We start from the raw sequence: 22,079 nt of genomic DNA, 5'->3' as shown, positions 1-22,079 counted from the left end.
TTTAAACAAAAAGTTTTGAGTTCGAATTTTGAAAGGCAATCGTTAAATACACCATGCAATTACCAACTGGCTTTATATGATGCCCTCTGAAAAGCTTTAAGGAAAGGAATAGTCCTACTTCCTTGTAAGGTATTGAGGGAAAGGGAGTCACCTCCACCTGGATACGTCCCTGGTTTCAGGCTATTTTCTGAAAATCCCCATAAATTTCATTTCGAATTAAACTTTTCCTTTAAGATTAATCAAATTAATAGTTACCTTTCCTGAATCAGCTTTACATGGTGATTCAGTTTTTGTTCCCAAAATGGGTTTTTAGATCTACGGTTACTATGGGCTAGAATTTGTTCTTTACTAAGTTGCTGCGAATGAAGGAACGATGATCGACCAATTTGCGAATTAAAACTTAAACTTAGCTCAGACATGGACTGCCAACTGATGAGTTTGATCTGTGTTGGAACAACTTTAAATTTTTTTTTTCCTGCACCAATGTTTTATTTTCAATTTTCAAAGCGATTCAGTAGCCCTGTTATAAAATTCCCAAGTGATCCTTGTATCAAGATTTATTTTATAAATGGTCTTAGATATCCTGTTTTTGCAGTGATCGAAGGGAAAAACTTAATTCCAATGGATCCAAATGGGCTGTCTGATCCGTATGTTAAAGCAAGACTTATCCCTGACACGGATGGAATTAAAAAGAAGACAAAAACTATCAAATCATCTCTGAATCCAGAATGGAAAGAGACGCTTCTTTTGTAAGTACCTTCTAGTTTTAAGGGCAAAACTGGGGATTTGTAGCGCATTGTGAGCTCCCCCCAAGGCAGTTATATTTGGGCCGTAACAAGATAAACTAAAACCTGAGTTTATAATTATTTGAACCATACAAATTTCATCAAGAATGCACATTAATTTGTTTAAGAGGATAAAATGTTTATGGGGACGGGAGCTGAGGGAGATAACACGAACAATCTACAGGAATAATCTTATATGCGTATCTTAAATAGTTTAAATATAATAAACTATAGAAACGATCTTTGGTTGTTTTTTGTGGGTGGGGGGAGGTAGGGGCTTCCGAATGTTCTTCCTTTAGAACGAGAGCCTGTCTGATAACTTCTAATTTCTTTCACTACTGTTGTAAAAAAATTATTGTTAGCAAATAAAAGAGGTTCGTAATATAACCTTGGCTCAGGTAAAATTCTTTCATCCTCAAAATCTATGAAAATCGAACTGAATTGTATTGAACTTAAATTGAAAAGAATTAAGTTAGTTGGTTAATTGTTCCAGCAACTTTTGATTGGCGTTGCCGACGATTGAGTGCAGGAGCCTCCAGCCCCTTGATGCTTAAAAATATTAGCGTTAAAGATGTTTTCCTATTCAAACGACTTATCCTCCCAAAACAAGCAAACAATGACACGTTCCTTAAAGACGGCCTCAAATACGATTAACTCTTAAAACCATATTTATTCTCTATTTTGTTTTTTGTTGTTATTTTTCCTTTTTTTCATCCAATCCATGTTACTATTTAAAAAATGCAGTATGTATAAAAGCTAAGGCTTTATTACTTTGTGCCAAAACATAAAACCCAAGGCATAAAACCCAAGGCAATGTTTGCTGCCATTTCTGAAATTGTAGTAAATGAAATCTAAGGGTGCGCTACTTTGCCTCAGAATACAACACCTATTAACTGTTTCATATCTTCTATCCTCCACAATCAATTCAAAAAGAATATTTCCTAAAAATATAGGTTTTAAAAGAAAAGTAAAGAGCCATATTAAAACCGAACCGAAACATTAAATAGTTCGTGGTAACGAACTGAAAGTAAGGAATTATTAGGCTCAATTATAGTAGAAATTCTAAAAAGAAGAATTTTAATAACAATAATTATCCGAAAAGAATTGGGTTTTTATACTGATTCCAAATATATAGCTTTTTGTATAGGTAACATTAAAATTATAAATTAAGTTTACTGTTGCCCAACAATAGCAACGAACCTGAGAAAAATTTAACTGATTTTCGAAAAAATGAGGAAACATCTCCCAAAATTTTAGTGATCTTAATAAAATCACACCATCAGATTCAGCGTATCAGAAAACCCTGTTGATATTTCCATTTCTATATTCAAACTGTGTAATTTTGTGTTTTTTTCCAGAAGAAAGATCATGGATGCCTTTTTTTCTAGGGATTATTGTATCGAACCAGTGGTCCTAGAGAATTGGGGAAGGTCTCATTCGAACATAACTTGAAATTTCCAGTGCCATTTTTAAGTGACCAGAAAGATTGGAGAGCAGCTAGCTCCCCTCCCACGCCCTCTTTTATCCTAAAGACATCCCACAGCCCCTGAGAAAAGAACTATAACTTATGCAATTTGGCCATTGTTTATAGACAGCATTTGTTATTGGGAATACGAAAAATTTTCAGGGGTAAGTTTCTGCGAAGGAGGGGGTTTTCTATGGGGATAATTTTTCGGGTGTTTTCCACTGAGAGGGATTTCCCGGTATGATTTGAAAAACGATTAGAAATTAATTAAAAAGAGCAGGTTTGTTCTAATGAAAGTAAAGAGCAGCAATAAAACTTAAAACAAACAGAAATCATTCTGTATATAGGGAGGGTGGGCGCCCCCATCCTTGGCCCCTTGCTCTTTACGCTAAGGCTTGACTTTTTGTCCCAATTCATTTGTAACGACTGCTGAAACACAAGGGGAGTTTAATTTTGTGCTTTTTAGTGCTTTTTCAAAGCGCTAAAATGCTTTAGCGTAACGGTGAGGGACAAAGGAGGGGCAGCCCCCTCATGCTCAGAATAGTTCCTGCTCGTCTTAAATTTTAATATTGCTCCTTTCTTTCAGTTCAAAATAACTTTTTTTTCCTTATTTAATGAAGTCATATAATAAGTAAGACTTAAAAAAAAGGTAAAATGAACTTAGAGACCCAAAACAGACAGGAGTCTGTTTTGAAAGAATTTAATAAAAAATATAAATAGCAGACGCTGCTAAATATGAATTAATAAGTCGTAAAATAAACAGAAATTAAAATTTATTATCAAGTCGAACCTAAAAACAAACAAAAATTACCACAAACAGGAGTCGGGCTATCACCCCTTAATCCTGCTAAAAGTCAAGTGCTATATATGAATCAAGGAATCCTGAAACGAACGGAAATTAAAATGAATAATAAGGTCAAACGGACCCATCAAACTGAAAACGGACATAAATTACCACAAAAGCAAGCCAAAATACCACCCCCTAATCCCGGTAAAGGTCAAAATGTCGTTTCTGCTAGAATAATATTTTAAGTCGTCTTATAATTTTCTCTCTTGTGAATTTTATATATATATATATATATATATATATATATATATATATATATATATATATATATATATATATATATATATATATATATATATATATATATATATAAAAATAAGTTGTCTGTCTGTGTGTCTGTCTGTCAGGTGACGTCATGTTTCTGTGTCGACTGACGTCATGAAGTTAGTTGTCGTCATTTTTGCTATGACGGTGACGTCATTAAAGATATTTAAGACAAATATGTTCACGTAGAAATCTATTAATGTTTAAGTTTAAAATGACTGATGAACTTACAATGGCAAAAGCCGATGAAGATGCTCAAAGAGTCTATGCCAAAAAACTTGCTGCTGATAAAGAAAGTCAGAAAAGAAAGCGTGCCGAGGAATCAAAAGAACAGCAAGGAAACAGGCTTGAGGCTAAAGAACGCAAAACCGCGCAGTTAGATGAAGATCCACCTGGACAGCGAGAGTCAAAACATATCAAAACTGAAAATGAAAGCGATGATGATTGGGTTTGGGATTTTGACTTGGGTAAGGTCATCAATGCCTACCAGATTTTAGTTAAAAAAACAAAGGTTCGGCGATATGTATTTCATAGTGAAGCTGAAAAATAAAGAAGAAAAAGAAAACTGAAAAAAGAAAAAATTCAAAAAACTAAGACCGGGACACAGGGAATATAAATGACGACCAGGACACAGGTATTTAAGAATATCGTTCAAAGACAAATTTTTAATTGTAAGAAGACCGTTGAAAGAGAAATTTCTAATTGTAAAATGACTGAAGAACCTACAATGGTTCGGGACCTACAATGGTCCCGAGGAAGCTGCTCAAAACGAATGTATTCAAGCCGAAGTAGCTGAGTTGGTAAAGCGTTATGTTTCAGGTTCTAGGTCCGAGAGGCTCCAGGTTTGAACCTTGGCTTTAGCATTAATACAAAAGAAGAAAAAAACTAAAAAAGGTAAAAACTACAAAAAAACTAAAAAGAAAATATATATATATATTTATATATATATATATCTTCTATATATATAAAAATAAGTTGTCTGTCTGTGGATCTGTCAGGTGACGTCATGTTTCTGTGTCGACTGACGTCATGTTTTTGACTGACGAAATTACAGACCGGGACATCGGGACACAAATGACAACCGGGACACCGGCACATAGGGAATATAAATGACAACCGGGACACAAGGAATGTTCGATTAACAATCACCATCAACAAAGCACCGGGACACAAATGACGACCGGGACACAGGGAGTATAAATGATGACCAGGACATAAGTAAAAAAAAATTAAAAACTAAAAAAAAGGTAAAAACTACAAAAAACTAAAAAGAAAAAAAAACTAAAAACTAATAAAAAACTAAAAAAGCTAAAAAGCTAAAAAAAACTAAAAAAGAAAATAAAAGGAAAAAGGAAAAAAATGAAAAATAAAGGAGAAAAACAAAACTAAAAAGAAGAAAAAAAAACTAAAAAAAGGTAAAAAACTAAAACCTAAAAAAAAACCAATTCAAAAACGAATGTATATACAGACCGGGACACAAATGACGACCGGGACACCGGGACATGACGACCGGGACCCAGGGACGCCGGGGGGCTCAGGGTGATATATAAATGACGATGGCGACACAGGGAATCGTCGATTAGCAATCACCATCAACAAAGCTCAAGGGCAATCATTAGAATCATGAGGTAGGTATAGATCTGAATACGGATTGTTTTCCCATGGACCATTATATGTTGCATGTTCAAGAGTCGTTAAACCTGACATTCTATTTATATGCACAGACAATGGGACAGCAAAGAATGCTGTATGTTCGCAAGTTTTACGTAGTTAAAAACATATATATCTATATATATATAAAAATAGGTTGTCTGTCTGTGTGTCTGTCTGTCAGGTGACGTCATGTTTCTGTGTCCACTGACGTCATGAAGTTAGTTGTCGTCATTTTTGCTATGACGGTGACGTCATTAAAGATATTTAAGACATATTTGTTCACGTAGAAATCTATTAATGTTTAAGTTTAAAATGACTGATGAACTTACAATGGCAAAAGCCGATGAAGATGCTCAAAGAGTCTATGCCAAAAAACTTGCTGCTGATAGAGAAAGTCAGAAAAGAAAGCGTGCCGAGGAATCAAAAGAACAGCAAGGAAATGAATGCTTGCCTGAAAAATTCTAATTTATGGCCACACGTAAAAATATTAAAATTAACTACAAATATGCGTGTCCGATTGCAAAACGATGACTCTGGTCAAACATTTTCAGATCAATTGCTGGCAATTGGAAACGGAAAGCTCCCAGTAGACTCAATTTCAGGACGTATACAACTACCTGCTGATTTCTGTAATTTAGTGACGTCCAAAAATGAATTGATTGAAAAAGTATTTCCGAATATTCTAAAAAATTATAAAAATAATAAATGGCTAAGTGAAAGAGCGATTCTCGCACCCAAAAATATAGACGTCCACGAAATCAACAATATTGTTTTGACCAAGATTCGAGACCAGGCAGTCCTTTACAAGTCAGTCGACACAGTTTTGGAACCAAATGAAGCGGTTAATTATCCATCTGAATTTTTAAATTCCATAGATCTTTCAGGGTTTCCACCACACGTGCTACAACTAAAAATAGGCGTACCAATAATGCTTTTAAGAAATATCAACCCACCAAAGCTTTGCAATGGCACGCGACTTGCCGTAAAAAAAAACAATGGAAAACCTAATAGAGGCCACAATCTTGACAGGGCCTTTTGAGGGTGAGGCTGTTCTTATTCCTCGCATTCCCATGATTCCAACGGATCTGCCTTTTCAATTTAAAAGATTGCAATTCCCAATTCGATTAGCATTTGCAATCACCCTTAACAAAGCTCAAGGTCAATCATTAGAAAAATGTGGTATAGATCTTAATACTGATTGTTTTTCCCATGGACAATTGTACGTTGCATGTTCGAGGGTCGGTAAACCTGACAATCTATTTATATGCAGCGACAATTGGACAGCGAAGAATGTTGTATATTCGCAAGTTTTACGCAGTTAATTTGTATTGTATCTATCTATCTATCTATCTATATAAAAACGAGTTGTGTGTATGCATGTTTGTTTTTTTTGTAAAAAGAGCGTTTGCATATGACGTCATTATTAGTACATACGGCTTTGTATATGCACAGACAATGGGAAAGCCAAGAATGTTGTATATTCGCAATTTTTACGTAGTTTGAAACACATATATAAATCTATCTATATTCACAGGTGGGACACAGGGACACAACTACAATGGCGCGTAACGACTTACGCGCGCGGGGGGGTGGCTTGGGGGGGCGCGAAGCGCCCCACCAACTAGTTGGGGTGGCCACCCCAACAGCTAGTATATATACATAAATAAGTTGTCTGTGTGTCGAGTGACGTCATGTTTGTGTGTCGACTGACGTCATATTTGTCGACTGACGAAATTACAGACCGGGATATCGGGACACAAATGACGACCGGGACACCGAGACATAGGGATTATAAACGACGACCGGGACACTCAAAGAGAAAGCGACCGGGACTCAAGGAATGTTCGATTAGCAATCACCATCAACAAAGCACCGGGACACAAATGACGACCGGAGCACAGGGAATATAAATGAAGACCAGGACACTCAAAGAGAAATTACAGACCGGGACACCGGAACACAAATGACGACCGGGACAAAAATGACGACCGGGACACAGGGAATATAAATGACGACCGCGATACTCAAAGAGATATTACAGACTGGGACACCGGGACACAAATGACGACCGGGACACAGGGAAACAACAACAACGGGGACGCCGGGGGCACAGGGGGATATATAAATGACGACGGGGACACAGGGAATGTTCGATTAGCAATCACCATCAACAAAGCTCAAGGGCAATCATTAGAATAATGAGGTATAGATCTGAATACAGATTGGTTTTCCCATGGACAATTATATGTTGCATGTTCAAGAGTCGGTAAACCTGACAATCTATTTATATGCACAGACAATGGGACAGCCAAGAATGTTGTATATTCGCAAGTTTTACGTTACCATCGTTACCAATTATCTTGGATGAACAAGTATTTGTAAAAGACAAAATCAATGTGTTTACTTTAAAACAAGGACATTCCCTTTTAAAAAAAAAACACATCTTTTTATATTTTCTCTGCTGTCCATTTTATGTATTTCATAAATTCCGCTTCTAACTTCCCCTCCCCCCAAAAAAGGATTCAACAACTTTATTAAAAATAATTAATGCCGGCTTGACACCGGTTACAAACGAAGTATAAATATACGGTTACAAACAAATGCCTGAAAAACGCAACCAGTACATAATTACTAAATTATGCAACTCGTCAAATCATCATTGAAATAAGCACAAATTGAGAACAATAAAAAAAAAGAGGTAATAATAATAATTACTGAACAATAAATACAATTACTGATTAATAAATTTAAAAACAAAAAAGAATATATTAATAAGAGAAAAATACCAACATTATTTAAATTGTCTTCTCTCGTCATGCAGCCCCACACTCAACAACCGCCCGCAAGGAGATGCTTCTTTAACCGGTTTTTCAATTGCGGCATACTTTTCGTTTCCCGAATTTAGCCTGGAAATGTATTCCAGACCACCGGACGCTTGTGTCTTGCCACATGGCTAGAACAGACCGTACTTCTTGGCTCACTTGCCTTTTCTAAGCATTTCTCGTAGCATATCCGTCATAAAATGAATTAAAACAAAAAAAAAATTATTCAGGATATCAGGTGTGAAACCATTCAAACTCTGAAACAGAAAAATACCCATCTAAAAATCTGTAATCTGACCAGCATTCAAAATCCTAAGTTTCCTAAAAATCGACTCTGTACTTAAAACTCCTGTATCATACTTACCAGTTAACATCACTTCTTTATTTGGCTGAATCTGCACTCGTTCAAAATTGCAAGTAAAATTACTAGCCCAAATCATCCATCCATAATTAATATACGGTGCAATTAAAGAATAATATAAAAGAACTAATATATGAGAAAGTATAAAATGTTGAAAGCGTCCTAACATCCCAAGGCCATGCGCTATTTTACACGCAACCACATCAGCGTGTTCTCCAGTTGAGGTTCTGATCGAGAATAAATCCTATTTACCGGACATCCTCAATCCGCTTTAATAAATGACCATTTACTGCTATTTCACTGGGAAGGTTTGGAGATAAACCGGTCCGATTAAACAGGATATAATTAGTCTTTGCCGCATTAATACTAAGTAAACTAGTGCCTACAAACTCATTCAATCGTGGCAGAGTTCTGTTTGCTTTCTGTGCCAATTCTTCAAGACTCTTCACTGCCATAACAAGCGCTGTATCGTTGGCAAAAGATGTCATAGACGGACCAGGAATATAGAACCGCATACTGTCTACATGCACTAAAAACAACAGGGGTCCTAAGACGGAACCCTGAGGAACTCCATATGTAACAGAAAAAAGTCTAAAAAACTTCTCTCCTAGATCAACCCTCATTGACCTACCATTTAAATACGAACTAAACCAGTCCAAACATCTGTCTTTTACACCTAAATGTCTTAATCTATCGAATACAATACTGGAATCAACTGTATCAAACGCTTTTTTAGAATCTATAGAAATACTAATGCAATTCTCACCCTTTTCCAAAGCTAAATTAACATTTTCTAAAAGATGTTGTACAGCATCCAAAGCCGAATGGCCCTTTCGAAATCCGAACTGACCATTATAAAATGCATGCAGGCTCGGGAGGCACATAGTCTTCCATTGATAACTTTTTCATAAACTTTCGAAAACACTGGCAAAATAGAAATAGGCCTCCAGTTCGATATATCCATTTGAGTGCCCCATTTGTAGGGAGGGAGAATCTTTACTGTTTTCAATAATTTAGGAAAAACTCCCTTCTCCATTGATAGGCGGACTAGCACATGAAGAATGTACACCAGAGTTGATTGAATAGTCTTTAGGTTAACACCATCTAACCCGGCACTGTTGGATCCAATCGAGCTGATGATATTGTTAATTCAGCTGAAGCAGGAACAAAATTCCATTTCGATTGCCTCGCCCCACTCACTAGCAAATGAGTTGCCGTTTAAAAGAGCTTGGGAATTTCTAGTTTCCGCTTGTTTCTTTGTTCAAATATTACTAAAATAGTAAAATATAATATAAATTACTAAAATGTCCACTGGACTTGTATGCAAAATTATTCGCAACAATAATAGAAAACGCCTTTTGGATATACTTTGAAGAGACAAACACATTGTCAATCAGAGTAGCAGAGTGATCTGTGATACTAGTAGAAATTGTTACTGTAGGAACAAAATCATTAGAAACCATAAAATTTTAAAAATCTAAATTAAAATCGCCCATGCTGTCGCCTCTGAACTATCATTAGAAGACTTTGGGAACTTTCTGTGAAATCCTCATGCGATGCACTTGGAGGCTTATAAACTACCGATAATTTTCGTCTAGCCAAGCCTCATACCAATCTAAATTTCAATAGAAAATGTTTCTATCTTACCTTCTCTCCAGACATCAAGATCCTCCTTTGGCTTTCATTGAAGTGAATCACTTACTATTAAACCCAATCCGCCGCGGCTCATTGAAGCTCTACTCTTTGAGGTAAGCTGATAGGTCGAAAAACTAAAAGACGACAGAGGACTATCCTGAATCAAAAATGTTTCACAAAGGGCCATAACTTGAAGATTCTGACATTTTGAAAGAAAATCAAATATCTAATTATACGAAGAAGTAAGGTTGTAGGTCCAGAACTAGCATTTATAGCATTTTTTTAGCATTTATATTATATTTATGTTTATTATTTTTTATATTTATATTTTATTATATTTTTATTATATTATATTTTTATATATTATGTTATATTATATTTTTGTATATATTTATATTATATTATATTATACTTATATATTTATATTATATTATATTATATTTATTATATTGTTATATATTCATATATTTTTATTTATTATATTTTTATTATTTCTTTATTATATTTGTTATTTATATTTATATAGCATTTTATTAGCATTTATAGCATTTACTAGCATTTTATAGTTCCAAGATGTGACGAATCACAATATTCACTAAACTGCAATGGTCTATAACTCACTGAAGACTCTTCATTCGCCAAATCAGAAAACCAATAAGTATCAGTATCAAACGGGCAACTTTCCGACCAGCTCAACCTCCATGTGGTACCGTTTGGTACATCACACATATTTATATATAATAAACACTATCATATCTCACTGTGAAAAAGGAAGAAGAAAAAAAAATAGTAAAAAGGCACAGCTGAACTCTCGGAACAGATAAATAATTTTAGGAGCAATAAATGGGAAGAGAACAAAACATTGATATTAAACCAAAACAACAAAATAAGCACAGGCAACTAAAAGCAACCCGCCAGTGACCAAATCCTATGAGGGATGGTGTCTGCTGGGAGTTTTGCTAGAATTAGCCCACGATCAGACCAAACATTTCGCCCTCCAAAACAACCCCTTACCGTATACAGAATGTCCCGACGGCATTTCGTTAGGGCCTCAGACACGAAAATGCCCGACAAGCAAGTTTAGTTTCGCTCTTGAATACTTTCCTTGTCATTTCTCTCACAATCACCGGTGCAACATCTCTTTGGCCTTGTGCAGTAGAATTATTTAAACGGTAGCGGTAAACATTTCGAAGGTCATTTTGCAAAAAACTGGCGACTTCCATTTTCTGTGTTATGATATTCGTAGTTGTCGTTTTCAAATCTTCACCCGGTAACTGCTTCACACCGCTGAAAACTAGACTATCTAGGAACTTTTCTTGTTCAAAATCGTCTATTCTACTTTCCATAGTACCACGCGATTTTCCAACACTTAAATTTCTGCTTTCAAACTTTTCTATGACTGTAATATGCTCTGATATTTTGGTGGTAACTCAAGGGTCATGAGGCATAGATTTCACTAATTATTGTATCGTACGACTTTTTTAAGGAATCCCCACTTTTCTGTTGTTTATTCCCGTACTTTTCTAAAACCTTCTCCGTAATTTTTTCCATCGTTGCTTTTTGCGTTTTTGCAATCTCCTCCTTGCTAGAAACAATTCTCTCAAACAGCTGAAATGACGAGCTCGCTGGGTCGCTGATTTGAGCGCAGCGTACGATTTGCTTTGTTTGTAGATTTCGGGAGAGTCTTTAGCTTCTTCAAACGCAAGCTTTACTCCTTATCCCTTTTTTTGCGACGCTTCCTTTATATTAACTTCATACGATTTGAAACTTTTCTCTGTGAGCATTATTTCCTTGTGATTTCCGTAGCAAAAAAAAAACAGTAAAGTTTTCTCGGCCTTTGCTATCTTTAACGATCGGCAGGACTCTGACTGGTCATAACGGAAATCCTTGGAAATGAGCTAGAAATAAATCAAACGGTTTGAAGGGCATCTTGAAGACAGAACGAGAAAAAGTAAAAAAAAAAGTCACGTATCTGTTAGTCAGCAAAACCATGGATGGCAATGACAATCACCCTCGTTTCGGGTGGCCCGATGACCTTTGAAACCTGTAAACGTTTATTCAGTCGTACTCTGGCATCCATAGTAACGGTTATAAAATTATCCAATTATCCAAAGCAAATTGTCCACAGCGCTATACAGTATTGTACACCATTTCACTTGTTGCGCGATGAAAAAAATTAACATTATTATATGATATTATATTTTTATATTTTGTTAAGTTAATTTTTGCAGGTCTACGAAACGGATTTCTTTCTGACATCCGTCCCTCTGACTGAGAACGCCTCATATATTGTTATCATTAATGCATGATTTTGACTCGTACTGTGATACTATTGACATGTGCTATGAAGTAATCTCATCTGAACCTTGTGAATTATCATCTCCTTGACAATAAATGATCTTGATTTGTTTCCAGCGATTTGAAACCTGAGGACAAAGACCGTCGATTGCTCATTGAGGTGTGGGACTGGGACCGAACGTCCCGTGACGATTTTATGGGGTCGTTAAGCTTTGGTATTTCTGAAATAATCAAACAACCTGTAGATGGGTGGTTTAAGCTATTGACAGAAGAAGAAGGAGAATTTTATAACGTTCCCGTGGCAACTGAAGGTGCTGACGTTCTTCAGCTGAGACAACAAATGAAGGTTATTTTTAATCCCTTTTTACTTGGAGGTTAGAAGGGTCACGAGAGGCATTTTGGCTCTCTATAGCTTGTAGTAGTAAATTATAGGTAGTGGAAGTTGTAGTCTCGTGTATAATTGAAGTTTTGCTCTATGATTTCTAACTTTTGTCTAAATTTTAATAGCTTCGTAGTTTCTTATTTGTAAGAGATGTATTCATTGGGATACCAAATAGCACCTTACGATCCAACATGTCTTCGGTGAAGCTTTCAATCTATATTGAAAGGTTTTTAACCAGGCTCGTGTTGGTTCATTGAGTATTTCGTGCGAATATAATCTATAGAATTATTTAGGCATCAGCCCAGGATTTAGTTGAAATATTCTAAAAGACGATTCATAGATCTGAAGTGATGGGATTACGGAAAAAATGATTTAGTGTAACTGAGGTATTCTGAACACCGTAGACTTGCCTCCTTATTTAAGCCTCCCTCCTCTCTCAGCCCCCCCCCCACCCTCCGTGGTTACAATATTTGACCTTTTGAAATGCCTTAATATTTGGAGGAATATATTTGTATTTGATATGGACACAGAGAGGCTGGGGAGCTGCCGTCACGCCATGGAAACGATGCTTTTAATAGGAAATATTACTGCTACTGCAAATAACTCACTGCAGCCCCAAGTCGCCAGAGGGCAACACAGTTGTGCACGCTATTCCTGCACCCTAATCTTTTCAAAACATCACTTTTTTCCCTTCCCAAGAGGTTCCAACATCCTTTAAATTTTTCGAGGACAATTGAAGGACGACCTGTTTTTCGTTTGGCACCAGATGGAACGAATAAACTTTCGCAGTCTGTTATCCTTCATCTTCAAAACGTGTCTTAGACATCCCTTTCTCTCATTATAGCCCTAGAAAGAAGGACGTTCTGCTTTTCTTTTATCTCTAGATGGGTGGTCGAAAGGGACGATCTTCGGTAATCTGTCATGCTTAAACTGCAGAACGACGATACAAGCATACTGCATATACTAATAAATATGCGTATATTGTATCTATATTTTTACTTTCTTTAAGTGAGTGATTATGTATGTATTTATGTATTTTCTAGCCTGAAATAACGATCTAGATAGGTCAAGAGTCTGAGAAAATTCGTTTTGAATCCTATTTTGGAAATATATTTTTCATGTAAATGACGTCTTATTCATACGCATTTAAAGAACAAGTTGTATCATTTTGTCACAGGGGTCATCGTATCGTTTTGGTAACTATGACGCTAAATTATAGAAGATGATGAATGATTTCGAACAGCTAAAGCACAAGGCATGGGATTAAGCCACGTGCGATAACAAGTTGGTTATGCTAAAGTGTAGTTTGTATATTTCAATTTCTGGTTTTTACTGAATTGTATAACAACGTAATCAAAAGGAAAAAATATTGGGGAAAAGATGGAAAAGAATTTATTTTTTTGAATTTATGACGTTATGCGAAATTCTACAAGATGATAAACGAATCCGAACAGCTAAACTAGAAGGCACGGGAAAAATATCTGATGTAATGATGAACGAATATGAACAACTTGGGACAACAAGCATAACAACAAATCCCAAATAAAAGGATGGACAACAAAATTTGTGGTTAGAAATTTCGTAGTTCAATTGAAATTTTGATTTGTCACCCTATGACTTCACTAAAAAACTGTATGATAATTATGCTAATGCGGACTTTAGAATAGAGTGTATATGCAATGGAACGTGTCCGGTCTCTATTAAACTATATAACAACGTAATCAAAGCAAAAATATAATTACTTGGGAAAGCTGTGAAATTTTTCAAGTTTTTTTTATATCTATGACTTCATGCGAAATTTTACAAGATGATGAGTGAATCCGAACAGTTAAAGCAAAAGGCATGGACAAAATTTATGATCTTATGACGAACGAAAATGTAGCACAACGAGAATCACATCAAATTGCAAACGAAAATGTGGCACAACGAAATCTGCAGTTAGAAGACAAATCAAAATTACAATGGAATGAAGGCATCCTTATTTTAGCCTCCGTGAAGGATAAATAGGGAGGAGGAATTGAATTCACGCCATAATTTCCTAACTCAGTTGAAGTTGCTGCTTTGCCACCTTATGACTCAAAACTAAAGCATTACACGATAATTATGCTAATAGGTAATTTATATATTTTAGAAGGTATATTCAAGGAGACTAGCCAGGTCTTTACTGAATTATATAGCAACGTAATTAAGGCAAAAGCATAATTAGTGAGGGAAAAATGGGAAAGAAGTTATTATGGTCATTGTGTCATGAGAAATTATGCAAGATAATGAATTCTGAACAACTAAAGTAATAGGAATTGAAATAATATCTGCGGTAATGATGAACGAAAATTACATCGAATCGTAAATGGAATCTACGGTTAGTTGAGAAGCAGCAGCAAGAATGAAAACGAATCCCTGGGGAATATAGATCCTATAAAATGTATGACTCTTTGGAAGGGTAAACATGAAGCAGGAATTGAATTTGTGGTAGAATTTCCAAATTCAATTGAAATTCCTGATTTGCCACCTTATTACTTAAAATAAACAGTAAGACGAAAAGTTATGCTAACGCGCAATTTGAGAAACCCATATTTACAATCCTACAGGTTCGGACGTAGCTCGGCTAGTGGTACTTACTATATTTAAGCAAACAATAATCAAATATTTTCCTGTAAAACTACTTCATATGTTTTTTTAAAGTTACCGGATCGAGATTTTCTAGCCTATAAAAAACAATCTAGATAGGTCACGAGTTTGGCAGAATCCGTTTAGAGTCTTGGTTTTTGGGGTAAAAAAATGTTCATTTGAATGACGTCGCAGTCATATGCATTTAATAGTAAAAAAATATACATGATGAATCGTAATGACGTCATGCACGGTATAAAGAGTGTTGTTTAGTGACAGCATTGTTTTCATCAGTTTAAAATATGCCTAGAATACGACCGGAAAAACGTATGCGTTGAAAATAATTTGCCGTTTGAACGTCAAAAAGAAATTTCTCTTTAACAAACTTAACAATCAAATGTGATAAGAACTATTAAAATAATTTGAAGACTAACTATTTAAAATTCGTAAGTTTTTTCATATTAAAAAAAAAATCATACTAACTAAATCCCAAGTTTGGCGTCACATTCATCTATCTTCATATTGCAATTAAACAGCAAAGTATATCATTTTTCGCAGGGGTGGAATATTTTTTGGTATGTGTGACGTATGCGAAATCATACACGATAACGAAGGAATCTGAACAGCTAAAGAAAAAGGCATGGAACAAGCGAAAAAGGGAATCACATTGACTTTTAAATGAAACTGCAAGAAGAAATCTGCGGTTAGAAGACAAATCAAAATTGCTGTAGAATGAAAGGAAAGTGTCTTTATAGCGGGTGTGAAGGATAAACAGGAAGGAGGAATTGAATTCACCCAAGAACTCCTTCATGCAATTGAAGTCGATGATTTGGCACCCTACAACTTAAAACTAAAGAATAGCATGACAATTATGCAAATGTGTAATTCTGGTATATCTGACTTCATGCAAAATTGTATACGATGTCGAATTGTTCCGAAAACCTAAAGCAACAGTATTTGAAATTATGCGAGAGGATGAAATTATCCGAATAGCTAAAGTAAAATGTATGGAAAGAACGTCTAAGGTACTGATGAACCAAAATAGAGCACAAAGAGATTTGTGGCTAGGAGATCTGTAATAACAAGCATCACAACGAATCCTAAATGAAAATGATGGAGAACGAAAACTGCGGTTAGAAGAAAAGCAAAAGCGAGAATCACAACAAATTCCAGGAGAATACAAATCCTGTAAGATGGATGATTCTGTTGAGGGATAGGAGAAATCGGAAGGAGACAGGAAGGAGAAATTGGATTCACGGCAGAATTTCTTAATTCAATTGAAACTGCGTATTTGCCACCTCATGACTTAAAACTAAAGAATAACACAATAATTGTGCTAATGCGTAGTTTGAGAAGCATATACATGCAAGTCAGCCACGTACTAAGTGCCAGGGCCCGGGAGAAGCTCGGTCTCCTTGCACTATTTACTATATATGTCTACCATATGTGGGTATAATATAATATATTTATGCTTAATATATTATAAGGACTGTATATTCGAGTAAATAATGTAAAAAAATTTCTGTTGCACCTGCTTATGCTTTAAAATCTTTACGTTTAAATTTTTTTTGTTTTAAAAACGCAAGCTTCGAAGTTTTTTATATGCGTGATCGAGTATGTAAAAATTTTATGCCTGTGTTTAAACCCTAGTGACTCCTAACACCCCAGGGATTTAAAATGAAGGGACAATAAAAGTATTTTTCGAGATGTCAGGGAGGGGGTTAATTTTTTTCTATTTTGTCTCTGAAAATAAGAAAAAAGGAGTTCCTCTTTAAACTCAATCGAGTAAAGTAATATCTATGGATCAATTGCTCTCCCCTCCCCGTGTCTTCCTTACGCTGTTGTGTCTTCGAATGTAAAGTGATTTATTTATAAATTAGTTTATAAGTCCCATCCGTGTATACGAGTCGATTTTTTTCCGCTTCTTCTCTCTCTCTCTTTCTCTCTCTCTCTCTCTCTCTCTCTCTCTCTCTCTCTCTCTCTCTCTTTCTCTCTTTTTTATGTACAAAATGTGAGCTATTGAGGTGTAATTCCTCCTTCATATTTTTTCTCTCTATATTGTCAAAGGAGACAAAACGAGTTGCCTCCCTGTCTCTTTTGTATAAGATTTATGTATATCGTTTCTTGTTCAATAAAGTCAAGTCAAGATTAAGCCATTAAACCCTAATATTTTGCTATTTCATTTATCACGTTTAAACTTTAATTGAAACAAACTGAGGGAAGTAAAAGGCTTATCCTAACAACTGGAATTTTTCTTTTCTTTTTTCCGTTCCTAAAAAAATCCGTCAATGAAAACAACTTCCTTAATTGAAATTTTCTAACAGTGGAATGTTTATGGGCTCAAAGAAGCTTCGAATTCTTTTCAAGATTGGCTGCTTCTCCTTTAGCAATAGATTCAATTGGAGGGCTTGTTATTCTGACGAGATATCACGTCACTCGATTTCGGCGATTCAAAAACCAATTTACAAGACAAATATTTTACTGAGGAGGGGAAAAAAACAAAATATTCCTTTCGTTTTTAATTTTACTTGTAATGATTGTAAAGTTTACTTGCGAAAAATGCTTTGAGCCAAAAAACAGTTTCTTACTTAAAATTCGTTACAGTGGCAACAATCGTTTTCACGATCCTGGCTCAAAGGTAACTTCGGAGCAACAGGTAGATAACGACTGTAAAAAAAAAATATGGAGTTGTTGGTATTATTCATGGGATAGTTTTATTGGCTGGCACAATACTTCACTAAACCAATCGAGGTAAAATATATTTTTTAACAGAAAAGTTAAGGGCAATAATTTCTTTTTTCCTTTGCAAATAAAGTTTTTATAGGCATTGAATTACGGCAAAAGTAGTTTTCATAGAAAAAATTCAACCTCTTGCAGTTTTTACGAATGACAAAGGGGGATATAGAAGACCTCTCTATGTATTCGAGCTTTCCATATATATAGCTTTCTATCTTTAAGAGCTTACTAAACATTCTAATTATCTTGAGATCCAAATTAAACATAAAAAAAACGGACTGAGGTAATTAATAGAACACTCTGTTCTGAATGATGTAGACTGTGAATCTTGGTTAAAGAATAAACTAACAGAAAATAACGTAAATACCAAAATGGCTTTTGATTTTACCACACCAGGGTTTTCTCTATTTCGTTCCTTTTCGAAGATATATGTATGTAACCAACGGAGATATTCTATTTCCTACGCTGCAGCATGGAGACTATTGATAAAACAGACGTTCATTTTAAAAAATGTGTTTTTATATCCACAAATACACTTAAGCGTAATAGCTGAAATTAAAGTAATGGCTATATAAAACAGAAAAAAAATTCTTTTCGAAAATTTTTTTACCGGATACGTTTAACCAGGTTAACATGGTGGCAGGAACCCTGGTACTGCATCTTCCTTATGTTTTAATAATCTTGGGTACATCTAATTCAACAAATCTTTTCTATTTTGTAAAATCTAGCAAATTCTTGTTATTTGCAGCAGAAGCCATCCATTGCCCATAGACCACGTGATTCTGGAGTTCCAAATGGAAATGCTGTCCCACATAACATGGGGAAGAAGGATCTTATCAGGGCGTCAGATTTCAATTTCTTACAGGTCATTTTTTTATTCAATCCTTTTCTTCGTTTTTGCATTTTGCTTTACTATGGTTTTCTATTAGCTAATGAAATTTTACTTTAAACACCCTTTTCTCTCTAGCCCTCTTTCTCTTTATATTTTTCTTTCTTGACTCTTATTCTGAATTTACTATCCTTGGGTGCCCAAAATTAGGAGACAGGGAATGGAATTAATTTCTGAATCCGCTCCCTGAAGTGTGGATTTTCTATTAATTTGAAGCAGGCCTGTCAAAAATACGTTATGTAGGATTAAGAGCCCCCATGCAGTTACAGGTATGCAGTTACAGGACACATCTTAGATTAATAGCTCTTTATTTTGTAACTATTTAATTATTAGCTGTTATTTACCTTGTCGACTATCATTGAACATTAAACATTTAAGAATAAGGTAATGGTTGTTTTTTTCGGATCTTCTCTGCTTATATTCGTTATTATGGGGTGCTTTACGTTCGTTGCTATTCTACAAGAAATACGAATCCATACTGGTGGTCTATTGTTTTCCAAAAGTTATATTATAATAGTAACTTAGAATTGTCTTTGTTGCTATTTAATTATTTGTAACTATGTCTACTATAAGGTGTTGTTTAGCACACCAACTATCATTAAACATTTAAGAAGAAGGTAATGATTTTTCGGGATCTTCTCTGGTTACGTTCATAGCTTTTCGATAATAAATACAAATCAATACTGGTGACCTAATATTGTTCATAGAACTCTATTATAATAGTAGTTTAGTTTTTTTTGTTACTATTCAACTGTTTTAACTTCTTTTTTGCTCTTTAACTATTAGTTGTTACATCAACTGCAACTGAACATTGAAAATTTAAGAATAATGTAATGTTCTCTGGGATCTTTTGTGGTTACGTTTGTAGTTACGCTTATGTTACGTTCGTAGGTATTTTATAATAAATACGAATCAATACTGGTGGCCTACTTTTGTTCACAGAATTCTGTTATAATAGTAGTTCATAGTTTTTTTTTACTATTCAACTATCTTGTTACTACTAAACTTTTAACTGCTTTTAACACATAGAAATATAAATACATATAATTGAAAAATAAACATTTAAGAAAAATGTAAATTTTTCTGGGGTCTCCTGTGGTACCTTTCGTAGTTATATTTATTTTATGTTCGTAGCTATTTTACTATAGTTACGAATCAGTACGTTTTGCCTATTGTTGTTCAGAATTCCAAATACAATAGTAGCCTAGAATTGTATTTGTTACTTTTTAACTATTTTAACTCTCTTGTTACTATTTGACGATTAGCACCGCCACTATTATTAAACATTAAACATATAAAAAAAGGCATGTTTTTCTGCGATCATCTGTGGTTATGTTTGTAGTTGAGTTCATATGACGTTCGTAGTTAGTCTATGATAAATACGATTCAGTATTGTTCTTGCTTAGAAATTCTGTAACAAGATCTTTAGAAGGCTTAGAGCCTTCTAAAAATTTGATCCTTTTAGTTCTCAAACTTGTGACAATGCCGCGTCTCTAGAAAAAAAATGTACAATTAATTGGATGCGAAACAACAGTTCTACATTGAATTTGCTTTTAAAGTATTACTTCTACTGCAGATTCGTCACGATGTCCAAGTGTGTAAGATAGGAGAGCTGGTGGCTGGTGGGTTCTTTTTCCTATAATTATTTCTATTTCCTATTTTTATTATTCTGTATTCCTATTCCTGTTCTATTTATTCCGATTATTCCTATAGTTCGATGTTCTTTCGTCTTCTTCTTCCTTATGTATAATGCTTTTAAGACAGATAACCAGACTGTCTATAGAGCTATCCGGGTCAATAATAAGCAAAATTCTAGAAGTCGAAGCTTGAAAGCTTTGCATGAAGTTCTGCTTGAGGACCTTATTTGTATGATGATTCCATGCGTTTAAAGGTTATTAAACTCAATGCTATTTATTGCACAAGCTATTTGCATGAGAAAATACATGTAATCTAAAAGGAGAGGGGGGAAAAGGGGAGGGGGAGCCAAAGAGGGCACCGACCTCGCAGGTAATTGTATCATCTAATTCAAAAGGTCGGAGTACCCTAGAGTGAGGGTTTTACTCTCTCGTCTATGGAAATATGAGATTTTGGGTTTTTCCTAAGAAAGACGCTCACGGACGCTTGTTTGGTTGGTTTCTTCTCTTCATTAGTTTTTTTTTTTTTAAGAGTAGTCAAATCGAGCCAGTGACCGAAAAGTATCAAGAAGAGAGTAGAATATCATTGGAAGCGAAATGTAAAACTCTAGTATCCTTTTTTACGTAATACAAGATATCGCACCATAACTAAGTACAGTTTTAGCAATTTTTTATTGAAAAAAATTAACCCAAACAAGACCAAAATGCAGGCAAATAAAAATTTTGGGATACTCAATCTGTTTAATCTAATCAGAAAGCTCCGTGTAAAATATTCCACTTTCTGAGAACCTACTTCAATGGGGAGGGGTATTCTTCCGTAAAAATATGCGTAGTCCATACAAAATGAAAGGTTATTATAGACAATTGTTTGTTGGCTTGATTTAACTGACTCAATTCATTTGAGACGCTCTCTACAGTATTTCATTATTATACACTAGCTGCTTGGGGGAGGGATGAGGGTTGTGGGGTGAATATTCTGTGATGGGTGGTGTCTAATCCATAAAAGTACTAACTAAACCCTAAAATTTCCAACTATTTGGAAATACTTCAGACCCGAATGATAAGGGTGTGGGAACTCACCTTTTAGCCTCCTTCATTTGATGAAATATTTTCTACCTAACTGTTTAACGTAGATGCTAGGGAGGGGGAAGCTCCATTCTTATTTGCAAGGGTTTGGGAGAAGCCAAAATTCTAATTGAAAGTCTTGCTATCACTGAGTTAATCGGGAGTAGCAGAGCTAACAAGAGAGTAAGCCGTTTATCTCAGTAATGACCATTTTTATAAATTGATAAGCAAACTAAACCTTTAATAAAAGAAAATATAGATAGAAAATCAGCGACAAATAAGCAATTTATTTTTTCTAGCATCAAGTTTTGAGGCTATCTCCATAACAGCATGTCTTCATACAGTTCTCAAAAATAATTTTTGGTTCATTTGTAAAGACAGTAGTTGCATGCAACTACGAAAATATTTTCTATGTTAGTATTTTTTTTTTGCCACCTATAAATACTAGCCAAAAGTGTAACTAAAAGTGTAAAAGTGTAAAAAAAGTGATTTTTTTAAATATTTTTATTTCAAAGTTATATAGATAAATAGACAGACAGATAGATAGATAGATAGACTTAATCACACGATAATGATTTTTTGTCGTCGTATCGTATTGTAAATATGAAATAAAATGAATTACGGTGTCATTCCTAC

General features: G+C 34.9%; 1 protein-coding gene across 8 annotated transcripts in view; it reads left to right on the top strand.

The window, feature by feature from the left end:
- The window catches only part of LOC136039963 (protein kinase C, brain isozyme-like), a 231,924-nt gene that overhangs the window by 135,628 nt on the left and 74,217 nt on the right, over positions 1-22,079 (top strand). For 4 of the 8 annotated variants that reach the window (XR_010620599.1, XM_065723992.1, XM_065723989.1 and 1 more), the window contains exons 6-8: positions 596-749; positions 12,248-12,476; positions 18,604-18,720. Coding sequence is in view for 7 of the 8 variants with exons in the window: in XM_065723992.1 (XP_065580064.1) it covers positions 596-749; positions 12,248-12,476; positions 18,604-18,720 (500 nt within the window). In the remaining variant the exon portion in view is untranslated. The remainder of the gene's footprint in view (positions 1-595; positions 750-12,247; positions 12,477-18,603; positions 18,721-22,079) is intronic. The other 4 variants (XM_065723995.1, XM_065723994.1, XM_065723991.1 and 1 more) reach the window with 1 other exon arrangement.

This window comes from Artemia franciscana, chromosome 20 (assembly GCF_032884065.1).
Source record: "Artemia franciscana chromosome 20, ASM3288406v1, whole genome shotgun sequence".
NCBI classification, from domain to species: Eukaryota; Metazoa; Arthropoda; class Branchiopoda; order Anostraca; family Artemiidae; genus Artemia; species Artemia franciscana.
This window is presented reverse-complemented; position numbering and strand designations above follow the sequence as displayed.